The 13225-nt window shown below is 32.5% G+C and overlaps 1 protein-coding gene across 8 annotated transcripts; it reads left to right on the plus strand.

Annotated features, from left to right (window-relative positions):
* Positions 1-2390: 2390 nt before the first annotated feature.
* LOC107940994 (WD repeat-containing protein 26 homolog) lies at positions 2391-6796 on the plus strand. 8 transcript variants are annotated; one of them, XM_016874476.2, is made up of 6 exons: positions 2391-2673; positions 3180-3221; positions 3416-4234; positions 4657-4758; positions 5346-5975; positions 6350-6796. In XM_016874476.2, exons 3-6 carry the CDS (start codon positions 3440-3442, stop codon positions 6563-6565), a joined length of 1743 nt encoding a protein of 580 aa, XP_016729965.1. In that variant the 5' UTR covers positions 2391-2673; positions 3180-3221; positions 3416-3439; the 3' UTR covers positions 6566-6796. The 8 variants fall into 8 exon arrangements, with proteins under 8 accessions (XP_016729965.1, XP_016729967.1, XP_016729969.1 ...); XM_016874478.2 differs by having other exon boundaries at positions 2394-2673; positions 3180-3240; XM_016874480.2 differs by having other exon boundaries at positions 2394-2673; positions 3400-4234.
* Positions 6797-13225: the final 6429 nt, after the last annotated feature.

The following is a 13225-nucleotide window of genomic DNA, read 5'->3' on the forward strand; positions in this document are numbered from 1 at the left end:
AGTTGTAATGTTGTAGTATATGGAAGGAACTATGTTACTTAAGCTGTATACAACTACCATATGCACTATAATGTGTTATTTTTATGCGCGCTCAACATTTATTCCATTAAATTTTATATTTTACCACGGCCAACTCCAATTTTGTATCAAACATTTCTTAAACTTTTGAAAATTATATTATTTAAAAAATCTTAAAATACTTTTTTTATACAATTTTAAAAATTTAATTTACACAAGATTTAGATCTAAAAAAATCTTACACCCTTTTCCAATTTGGGTTTAACGATATTGATTATATGCTTTTTCTAATAATTTATAGAATTTTCATAATTACGTTGATCATTGTTAGTCTATACTTAATTGAATTTCAATTGCTTTTACTTCTAAATATAGAAGTTGAATCCATTGCCATTCTAATACAGATTTGTTTAGATGCATTTTATAGAATTATTAAAAGTTCGAAAATATTCTTGGATCCTCATCAATGAAAGCGATTTAAGAGTAGGATTATCTAACCCATCCAATCCTTTGAAATTTAGTTAAGAATATAATTTGCTTGATTTTAGAAATTAAGAAATAAATGAATATTTTGGGCTAAATTGTGCATATATGTCATCTTTTTTTTTGTTAATTGGTTAAATAGGTCATTTTTTAAGATTTAGAAAAATAAGTCGATTTTAAAGAATGTGAAAGCGCGTCCAGCTAGACGAGCTTTTGTCGACATGTCAGGAAAGCGCGCCAAACTGGAAGCGTTTTCTGAAAATTCCCCAAAAAAACATCTAGTTGGGCGCACTTTCCTTGACATGTCAGCAAAAGCTCATCCAGTTGGATGTACTTTTCATACTCTCTCCAAAATCGACCAATTTCTCTAAATCTTCAAAAAAAAACATATTTGACCAATTAAAAAGAATAACCATGACTAATTTAACAAGGCAAAAAAAAATCATTAATGTTGAATATGAATAGATCATAAATGATTCAAAACTAAATAATATCTCATCTTAAAATTGAATATACTTTAAGGTCGTATCTATGTCATTAATGGTTGTTTTGATCCCTAATAGCTTATTTGGGTTGTTTTGTTTTTGGCTTACCTTCCTTGCTATTCCCAAAACGGCATGATAGGAAGATGTTAATTGGTATGAAATTTAGAAATCATTTTGGACCTTTTACCCTATAAATATTAGCTTAGCTTTCATGAGATGAGTTGATTGTTGATATTAGGAATATATCATGTGGTTAGGCATGGGTGTTATAAGTCGGCACTTATGCCTTTTATTGCTCAATTTGCTTGAAATATATTAATTTTAAGTAAAATAACTATATGTAACACTTAGATATGTTATAGTTTTACTTTTAGTGATGAATGTAATTGTCTTCGTAATACATTTAACTTTTCATTTACTTCAACTCCAACTATAGACGGGTCAGTCAAGCACGGGATAATAGACTTATTTATGTAGTAGTTGCATATATTATTCATTGATGAATCAAAGGATCGATTGATTTGCTACAATCGTATTTTATTCAAGATTTTGAGATAAAAGAGATTAACATTAGGATAGGTATATGGTTATATGCTCTGTGTTAAATTATTATGCGTCTCACTTACATATATATTATTTAGGGAGAGAGAAGAAGTATTAATCTCTATACCCTTTATTTTAATGGAGGCGTATAAATCCAATCCACCTCTTTCCTCCAATATGTAACCTTTGGAAATTCATGAATGTGGGGTATGTATGCCACACACATCAAGCAACAAACATGGCTGGCTACTCCTGTTATGTAGGACTACCCGATGATGGAGGGGGGTAAGCCGTGCGTTTTAGTTATGCAATGCAAGATTTCTTTACTACTCCAATTTGATTGGCTAATGTCACCGAATGTAAAGATAGGATGGTAATTTGGATGCACACTAATTACATTAATAATTTTCTTTAAAAAATTCAAATAAGAATTTATGTTTTATTAAAAATTAAAAAAATATATATGTATTTTTTTTTGCACATAATCATGTAATAAATTCATCTGATATTGAATATGGACCGGTTGTTTGAACACGGAGCTTTAGTTGATTGTAAATTGAAGAGGATCATTTTTACAGTGTTATGATGATTGTGTGGTGCTAGTCGATGAAAAGTGAAATTATATAGATTACCCAAATTCGTTTTGATTTTAATCCATAAATGAATGAAATTATGTTAAACTAAAGTGTAGGATACCAAAATTGAAAATCGACCATTATATAGATGCCAATTTGAACATAATAAAGGCACCAAAATTGAAAATAGACCATTACTTTATAAAGGTGTAAAAAAAAAAAACCAAAAGACAGCTGTGTCTCTTGGGGATAGTATTTTATATAGGTGTAGATATAGATGTGTTATGATGAGCCGCAGTAAGATAAAAAAAATTGACAATGGCGTGTAGTTTTAATTATCCGCATCAAATGGAAAGGCAAAATGTAAAGCAACAAGTTTAGCCAAAACCCGAGCCACCCCTCTTGTCTATCTTCTTCATTCATTTTTAATATTAATAACCAATTTCTATAAGTCCTTTCCCATCTGCAAACTGGAAGCAGAAAAAGGGAAAATAATCAAATATTATTAGTAAAATCGCCAATTTTGTCACAGTTCTCCATTCTGCAGTCTCTATCCATAGCTTTCGGTGGTGGGTGCTTTTCCTTATTCTAATTTTTCCTTCAATTCTCTTTATTCCAACTGATTCTTTGCCTTCTCCCTGTCGTTTCCTTTCCTTTCTCTCGGGATGTGTTTTGTTGCGTAATAAATTTTCCTTTCCGCTTTTGTATTTTTGTGTACTTATAATCTTCACACTTTCTGGATTGTTCTCTTTCATCATTGAATCTGCTCGTCTATCTATGAATGAATTTTTTTTTCTCTTTTGATAAAGTTATTTTAGTTCATTTTTTATTTTACTCATGCTGAATATGTGATTCGATCGAATTTGCCCTTTTTTTTCTCTGCTTGTTTTAGGAAGTTGGTGAGTTTTGATGTTTTTAAGTTTTAGTTTTACTCTCCATTTTAGCAATTAGGCAATTTGATTTATGTTATGTAAAAATTACTGTGAAATAGATAATTTGGTATGGTTCAAACTGCATTATTTTGATTACTTATATAGTACAAATTCACTAACTTTTAAGGTATTTCATGTCTCAGTTAAAGGAGTCTTTAATCCTGACTGGTGAAGGGCCATAAGAGGTTAGTTACAAACTTACAAGTAATTTTCTGTGCCCTTTACTATCTTTAGGAAATTGTTGCTTGGAACTTTTTTCTTTTTTCTGTTAGATGATTGCAATGATGTTGTTATTGTCAATGTTTGATGTTAGCCATCTTGTTTATATCATGTTACCGGTGATTTTGTGACTTATGGCAGTAGTTTGCTTGCTTTGTAGGAAATTTATGGGTTCAGGCATTTCATGGGAGTAGCCGAAGATAGTGAACCACCCTTGAAACGTGTGAAAGGGCCCTTGGAAGAATCCAAGAGCTTGCCGGAGGATCATTCAACCACAAAATCTGTTTCTTGCTCTTTGGGAGATCAGATGGCTAGGCCTCTAACCTCCCAAGGGGATGGGGAAACAATTGGTTCACAAGGTGTTATAAGAAAAGCAGAATTTATTAAAATTATAACTAGGGCATTGTACTCGCTTGGTTATGACAAAAGTGGTGCCCTTCTAGAGGAGGAATCGGGAATACCATTGCATTCTTCGGTGGTTAATCTATTTATGGGGCAAGTGACCAATGGGAAATGGGATGATAGTGTGGCCACATTGCAAACGATTGGTCTCTCAGATGAAATAATGAAGTCAGCATCCTTCTTGATTTTGGAACAGAAGTTCCTTGAACTTCTTAAAATGGAAAAAGTTGCTGCTGCATTGGATACACTAAGGAATGAGATCGTTCCTCTTCATGTCAATCTCGACCGTGTTCATAAGCTTGCTTCCTGTATCATCTCTCCTTCGCAATGCATAAGACTTGGTATTTCTAGTCAAGATACTGAGGGTACAAAGTCAGGGTCAAAGATTCTAGAAAAACTACAGAAGTTGCTTCCTGCTGCAATCATGATTCCTGAAAAACGATTAGAGCATCTAGTTGAAAGGGCTCTTGATGTTCAACGAGAGGCTTGCGTGTTCCATAATACCTCAGATAGTGATCTCTCTTTGTACTCTGATCACCAGTGTGGAAAAAATCAGATTCCCTCCCAGACATTGCAGGTTAGTTTGATGGTAGTTCAATTTGCCTTCGCATTTGTTATAGCTGTCCTTTCTGGTCAAAGATGATAAATTGGACTTTCTCTTTTGGGTTTAGGGTGTAATTTTCTGCAGGTTATTTATTTTAGCAAGGGTATAGCACGTGGGAATGGTCATGTGTTGATTCATTGTATTATGCCATAGAGAAACTGCATTCTTTGATTAGGATTTCAGCTATGTTCGGTGGACATCTTTTATTCTTTTGGTATTCTTATTGTTGCTGTTAATCTCATCTTGGTTTTGATCAAGAAACAGATTTGTTCATTTAAATTGTAGTTGCTTTCTAATGCATTATAACTTCTCATAATTTTACTGTGCATTTCGTTTTCGTGAGCTAACAAAGGAATCTCATAATTAAAACTTTATGTTTATATAAATGAAATCAGATACTAGAAGCACACAAAAATGAAGTTTGGTTTGTGCAATTCTCACATAATGGCAAATATTTGGGCTCATCATCTAAAGATCATTCAGCAATTATATGGGAGGTAAGCTTTTTATTTATTATTGGCTTTGCTTTGGCTTTTTCTGTCCTATTCCAAGGTATTAGTGCTTTAACTTGCTAAGACAGTACGCATTCGTGGGATTTTTCCATTTAGTGATCATTTGTTTTCTTTTTTTTGTGGTAATGTACTACTCTTATGGGGCAAAGGAAAAATGTGGAGAAGATCGAATGATATGTGCTAGAGTTTGCTTTATTGATTTTTTTATTACAATTCAGTGACAATAAATAATTTATGATGAACAAAGATGGTAATAGCTTAACAGTGGTGATGTGTGACCTCAATGATTCCCATGCTATTGGTCTTAAAAATAATTAACTAGTAATTTTCCTATTTCTCTTGCATATTTGCATGCAAACTTTTATATGTCATTTTATCAAATGTTGTTGGCCTAGCTGTTGCAGAGTTTGTGCAACCTGTAACCATGATTTTTAGTGGGTTTGAATTGAGCTACACTTTCTTAAGAATATTTTGAGGAAACTAATTGTTTTAAAATGATTATATTGAACTTGGCATCCCATGCAACCCCATAGCATCTTGTTTTAATAAATTTAGTATTTTTAACCTTTTAGGTTAAAGAAAATGGTCAGGTGTTATTGAAGCATACCCTATGCGGTCATCAGAAACCAGTTTTAATTGTTTCATGGAGCCCAGATGATAGTCAAATACTTACTTGTGGACAGGACGAGGTTATTAGGCGTTGGGATGTTAGTTCTGGAGAATGCCTCCATGTTTATGAAAAAACTGGTGTTGGTTTGATTTCTTGTGGATGGTTTCCGGATGGTAGAGGTATATTTGCGGGGATGACCGACAAGAGCATCTGTCTCTGGGATTTGGATGGAAGAGATTTGGAGTGCTGGAAAGGACAGAGGACGCTTAGAATCTCAGATATGGCCATAACTGATGATGGAAAGAGGATTATTAGTGTGTGCAGAGAATCTGCTATTCTATTGCTCGACAGGGAAGCAAAATTTGATAGATTGATCGAAGAGGTGGATATGATTACTTCCTTCTCATTATCAAAAGACAACAAGTTCTTATTGGTTAATCTTATGAACCAAGAAATCCATCTCTGGAGCATAGAAGGTGATCCTAAACTTATTTCAGAATACAAAGGTCACAAACGTACCCGATTTGTAATTAGATCTTGTTTTGGTGGACTCGATCAATCTTTTATTGCCAGTGGCAGTGAGGATTCACAGGTACTCCTCTTTGACTAGAAAGGAGCTTTAGGTGAACATAATAGATGATGCTATTTTTGAACTGTTGCTATCTGTAAAATTTGTTGCATTTGATGCTTTGAAAGTTGATTTTCTTGCACATGCATTTGTAGAGTACGTCCAAGAGAGAGTCTGCTGGTATATCATTTAGGTTCATGTTTTTTTCCAACTGAGTATGTTCCGCTAACTATTATGTAACTGCTGTAACTCTAATTAAGTTGCGTGCACATACACAGTTATGTTCCGTTAACTATTATGTAACCGCTGTAGCACAAATGAAGTTGTTTGCGCATACACAGTTATCAAGAAGACTGCTTTTTGTAGACAATGAAGCAGTGTATCGTTTCTTGTTGCAGGTGTATATATGGCACAGATGCTCAGGTGAGCTACTACTGGCATTGCCTGGACATTCTGGAGCAGTGAATTGTGTGAGCTGGAATCCAGGAAACCTTCACATGCTAGCTTCAGCTAGTGATGACGGAGCAATCCGGATTTGGGGGTTAGATCGCTTTAACCTGAAAGGTGGAGAGCAGAGCAATGGTAGCAACCACCAGTGCAATGGAAGGAGCTAAATGAAACAATTTATAGTCTATCAAATGATTCCTCTCAAGTCGGTGTAAATTATGCAATTATTTGTTTCTGTTCTTTGACATCCTAAAGCAGGAAAAAGGCCAAATGCTACTCTGATATGACACTTTCAGCTTGATAACCATTTCTTTTCTTCACTGTCTTCCTTCCTGACGTGGGTTATTGTATTGCTAGTTTTCAAATATTATATATCCATGATAGTTATATCTTTATCAGATCGGTCTTTCTAGCACCATTCTCTTCTAGCAACATTCTCTATCGTAATTGCCTTGCCGGCAACATGTTCTGTCCGAAAGCAATGACCGTAGTATGGTATCCTCCAGGTTTAAGGGTTTTGTCGCCATTAATTTCACTGCGTCAAAGTTTCCACATTCATAGCATACCAAAAGTGGAGAATCTGCCGTAGCTTTGCCCTTCACTTGCTTAACAACGACGACTCTTCTAAGTGGCTCGTTAGTGACTTCAATTTCAACACGCTTGCTGATTTACGTGACGTGACACTACAAAATTTCTCTAGTTTGGATTTATTACCCAGAGGCTTATTTAAAAACAATTTATTAGTTAAAGTCAAATTTAAACAAATTACTTCAGTCACTTACATTTATTCTCGTTCGAAAAACAGTTACAGCGTGTTTGGTTCGCTGTAATGGGTATGCGATTACCCATCTATTCCGCGCGCCTCACCTAATCCGGCGTTTGGTTCGCTGTATGCCTATTACAGGCGTATTACATTACCGGCCTATTCCCCAAAATCTCTGCTTTTGTATTCCCTTCCCAAAACGACGATTAGCTATTACGGACGTCTTCCCAATTTCTATGCCCTGTTTTACCCTCCCAGTCTTCTTCAACCAGCGCTGAAAACTCGACTCTTTCCAGCTCCTTCTCTGAACAAGTCTTTAACAACCATTTCCCCATTTCCCGTTTCCCCTCTTCCCCAAATCAGAATCCCTAACCCTTGCCCGACTTTGAACAAGTCTTTAATTTGTTTTTTTGTTATGTTGTTTAACTTTGTTAGTTCTTTGGTGCCAGAGCTGAAAACCCGAATCAAGAAGTACTTTGAAAGGTATGAAGAGGCACTCCCTTCAGTTCTTGAGGCCATTTTGCGAAGAAAGTTGGCTGGGAAGCATGAGGAGACCGATGATGAATTAATGGATGAATTGGAGGTGCAACCACGAGTCGATGTGGATGATGAAGAGTTCGAGTCAAATTTTACTAATTTGTACTCGACTGGTGATGAAGAGGACATGCTTCGCTGGGACAAACTCCTCCCAGGTTTTTATTGATTTTAATATCATATATGTTCTTTTCTATGTGAGGATTTCTGGTTCTATTATACTGGATTGCTTTACTTTCTATCGTGGACCTGTAAATCTCTGCCAATTCTAGCTTATCATTTGCAATACTGATGGATGTTTAGATTACCAATCTATTTTCTTGTGAAATGATCGAATGCAATATTTTCAGGGTGTCTTTGTGTAGTGAAATGAGTGGTAGACTTGGTAAACTTGCATGTGTTACAAAATTGAATCTAGAGATCCGTTTCCCAGTCTTGACTTGAGCAACTTACTGCCAATCTTCCTCCAAAGTAGTTTCCTAATCAATTTGGCTTTATGTTTAATAATGAGAGTTTGCTATTGGTTTTTCTTATTAGAGATCTGTGTGTTTGTTATAGTTGGTTATAGGTAAAATGTAGGGACAAATTGAAAGAGAGTAGAATGAGTGTGCTTGAGGTTATTATTGTTGGATTGAGAGAAAACTAATAGCTGACAAGGTCTATGAATCTTATGGTACAAAGGCAATGTGTTTGGCTTCAGCATATATGGAGATATAACTGGGCTTCATTTTGACTGTCCTTATGGTAATTGATATTTGCTTTGATTGCAGGATGATTCCTTGCAAAGACTAAGCATGGAGTGGCAGCTTTCTTTGGTGTGAATTAAAGGCTTATGAGGGGATTCTTGCACCATATGACAAGACAAGAGAATGGTTATTCCTGATGCTCTCAAGTTTTGCAGTAGTTGGTTTCTTTTGTGGAATTTAGAATTTCGTTTTCTTACTTGCTTCTGTGGATAGTTAGTCATGCTCAATGTTTTTAAAATTGGTGGAGAAAATAGCATTAGCCTGGAGTAAATATGAAATATAACATTGAACGCTTTTATGTAGTTTATTTTCAAGTTTTGTTTTTGGCTGTTCGTAATTCTGAATTCTCTTCACGAACATTGGTGTTGCCTTGGATATTATATAAGTTTTTATTTCTGATTGTTGGTATGCTCGACTATGAAATGGTTCCTATTAGCACAAAGGAGTGCATAATGAATTAGACTTCCTTCCTGTCATTTAAACTAAATATTCTTTATTGCTTACTAACTGAGCATGTTGTTTTCTAATTATGCCGTTTTCAAGGTATTCATTTTCATTTTCTTTCATTCCTGGAAAACCCCTTTTCTCTCCTTTGCTTCTTCTTACCAAGATTCGGCAATATATATTAGTTTGAGGGCTCATAAGGTTTCTGCAATTAAGCTGTAGGTTAAGGGGTTGGACTGGTACTTGTGGCTTGCGATTGCGGTTGCTTTTAGTGCCCAAACAAATTCAATCCTTGACATGCTGGTTCTTGTGACTTGTGGTTTACTTTTAGTGCCAAAACAAATTTAATCCTTGACATGCTGGTAGTTGTGGCTTGCGGTTGCTTTTAGTGCCAAAACATAGCAACTTTTCTGTAATTGATTATGTGTTCAATGTCACACATTTTGAAGCTTCATTTTCTTTGATTATTTTGAACTTCAATTTCATATGCTTATTTCAGATGTATGGTTGCCAAGTTAATGGCTTTGTTTTCCTTGTACAAGATCCAGCCAAGTTAATGTTTAATATTTTTTAAATTTGTCTAATTCTTTTTCATTGCTTTTTCTCCTTAAATTGTTTTATTTATAAATTTATTATTCTAATAAATAAATGTCATGTTAAAAAATGAGAAAAATAGATATTCATTTATTTATAAATATTTTTATAATTTTGTATGTATTTTTATCGAAAAATAAATGTTTAAATTTTTTAGTTTTTTAATTTTTATTTTTGAATTTTAAGAATAAAGGTTAAATTGATATAATATGTAAAATTGAAGGTTAAGTTTATTGAATAATTTTTTAAAGTTAGGACCAGATTAATAGAATTTGTAAGTATTGTAGTATTATATATTATGATTTCAGTAAATTAATATAAGAATATTAATTATTAAGAATTTTATTAAATTATATATTTTAATTAAAATATATTTAATAATAATTATGTTAATTTATATTTTACAGTATCATATATTATGATTTCAGTAAATTAATATAAGAATATTAATTATTAAGAATTTTATTAAATTATATATTTTAATTAAAATATATTTAATAATAATTATGTTTAAATATGATTAAATTATTTATTATTGATAATAATAATCTTATTATAATTTAAATAACAATAACAATAATCATTTACCAAAATAAATTTATGCTAAGGGTATTCTAGTCATTTTAGTTTTTTCCATTATGCTATTACACCTCTATTCCATTCAACCAAACACAAGATTACTATTACGCCTCTATTCCATTACATTCAACCAAACAGTGGATTAGCTATTACACCTCTAATCCAATACACCTCTAATCCCAATACACCTCTAATCCAATACGCCTCTAATCCAATACAGCGAACCAAACGTGCCCTTAGATTTATTTAGAGGAAAATAAATTAGAATTTAATGGAGAGCATGAGAGGTTATTTGTTTAAGCTTCACGATTCATTTGAAAAATATTAAACTTGAAAAATGGATATGGGTCGAGACTCAAGTCAGCCTAATCCGTTTTTTAATGTTTGTAATGTTATTTTTATATATTATATAATTTATAACACAAAAATAAATTTATCCTAAATATTTAATACTATTAGAATGTAAATATTCAAAAATTTTAATAAATAAAAATATATAAAATTGTTAAATACTAAATTAAAATAATATAAATATACTTTATAAAAATTAAAAATAAATAATATGACCAGGTCTAAATGAGCATGGGTTAACTATTTACAAATATGAGCTAGTTTAAATTCATATTTCATGCTGGACCAAACTTTAATAAATATAAAATGTATTAATTAATATCATGTTTAAATTCGATCCAGAAATGTATTAACTATGGGCAGCGGTGGCACGTGGATTAGCGACCAATAGCTGACTGCCTACATACGTTGGTCTGGAAATCTAGAACTCTAGCCTCAGTTCATCAAATTTGTGTAATTGGATGATGGGTAAATCGCAAGACTGAGTTGGGATCGTTGTCTGGAATCTTAGATGGAGCATATTATGGGAACAAAGGAATGCATTCCTTTTCAAGAACCAGAATTTCAGCCGTGTGGACGTTATTACGAAATGCTTTCAGTTGGGTGAGGAACATTATGTGGATGGCAGAAGTACAAGCGGGCTGCCTCTTTCAGCTTTTGTTGGAGAACATCAGGGGGTTGTAAGCTAATAGAGTTGCTTATTTTATGTCGAGACTGGCATATGATCCTAATGGAGTCTTACAGCGATTTGATCAGCCACCTCAAGTTTGTGGGCTACTTACACATGATATTAGTGGTTTATTGATTTCTAATGGTTTAATGGTAAAAGTGCCCTCCACCTCCTCTATTAAAAGTTAATGTGTATTTTATTTTATTTACTTAAAAATATAAGTAAGTTAATTTTCATATGTTAGATTAAACAGTAAATTAGTCCTATTAAAAAAAATCAATTTATTTCTACTATTAAAAGCTGATATGGATGGCAAAGCAATTAGATAGTGACACATGGCATGATACGTGTATCGCATGCTAACATTTAAGATAAACTTCAACAACCTAAGCAAACATTTGTCTAAGTTTATTTTGCCCATGGCTTTTCAAAATAATTATAAAGAATTAAAAATATAGAAAATTATTTAAGAATTATAAGAAATTCTTGAAATTATTAAAAACTAAAGAAAAGTGTTTAAAATTTATTAAAAACAATTTGGTTACTATTGTGTTTTTTTTTTATATTTTCTCTAAGATTATGGACTTATCCTTATGTTTTTAACTCTTTTTGCCTTCATTTGGTAAGTATTTTTTATTTTTATTTTTGTAAAATATTTTCTATTTTAAAAATTTGAAGAGCATATTTATTAAATAAAAATAAAAATTTGTTTTCATAGTGAAAACACAAACATGTTTGGTACTTATTTTTATATATTAAAAATATGAGAAGTAAAATAAAAAAATTACATTTATATGGATTTAAATTAGAGTACTAGGTTTAATATCTGAAAAACTATTAATAAAAGAATATTTTTGCGTTTATGTGTTTGAACTAGGATTTATTCATATGAATTCATATGCTTCATTTGGTTCTAGTGTAATATTACGAAAAAAAACTTATTTATTACATATGTATTGCAATAGTTAGATATAAAATAAAGAATAACGAATACAGATTTAAAGTTGAAATCAAAAAGCTGAGTAAAGACTCTTGTAAAAATCAATACCTCTTTAAAATAAGTAAAAATTTTGTCTCCTCTTTGTTAGGGGAAGCCGAAATTAAATTGTAATTTTTACGATAGTAAAAATGTGATTTCACCATTTGAACAACCTATATTTTCATATTTTTTAAAGGATTAAATCAAAATTTTATCATTTTAGGGGGTAAAGTACAATTTTTCCTTTACTAATTTAAAATTTTAAAAATTCTAAAGGATCTAAATAAAAAATTTTCCATTTTAAGGGGGTTGGGCCGTTACCAGCCTCCCTAGATACGCCCTTGTCATGAGAGTAACTAAATAGTACCAATTAAATTAATTTATTACTAACTCATATATTAAAATATATGTAAAAAATAATACCGTAATTACTAAACGAATCATTAAAATTGAAAACATTTGTTTTCATATAGCAAGACCAAAGCTCCTTCTCGGCCAATTCAAGAACAAGGAACTGGAGAAGTAACAAGAGCAAGGGCCTCATTGAGCACGACCAAAGCTCCTTGTGGTTGATTGTGAGCTTGTGTTTCAGGCCTAAACCACCTCAAAGGTTATTCTGATGATGGTTGATGCTTTTTTTTTTCTTTTGTGTGAAAAAGTATCATGTGAATGCATTAGAGGGTAGTTATAGTAGTAGAAGCCTTTCGACATCGGATTTGGTTTTTCAATTCATGATGGGTAGTGGTTGAACATGACTTAAGAGGGTGAGATCATGATTTGTTGTGGTCTCTCATTATCGTGTTGCTTTGTTTTGTTCTTTTTCTTTTTCAGTGTAAGAAGGTTGGTATTCATTAAAAAAGAGAACAAGAAAGACTTGGAAAAAGCAATAGCCGCCTACTTTGGCCATTCCCAACACCAAAAAAAAAAAAGGGAAAAATTAAAAGTGCAAAACCAAAGAGAACTAGCAAGACTTATGGATGAAACCTCAAACTCTTCCCACCGAAAGCCTTGCATCATTGAAAGAAATACGAGAAAATTACATGCATGGAACGGATACCCGAAGAATGGCAAAAGAAGAAGAAGAAGAAGAAGAAGAAGAAGAAGAAGAAGAAGAAGAAGAAGAAGAAGAAGAAGAAGAAATGTGTTCCTATAAAGGCGATTCAGACA

The sequence above is a fragment of the Gossypium hirsutum genome, chromosome D12 (genome assembly GCF_007990345.1).
Source record: "Gossypium hirsutum isolate 1008001.06 chromosome D12, Gossypium_hirsutum_v2.1, whole genome shotgun sequence".
Classification (NCBI taxonomy): Eukaryota; Viridiplantae; Streptophyta; class Magnoliopsida; order Malvales; family Malvaceae; genus Gossypium; species Gossypium hirsutum.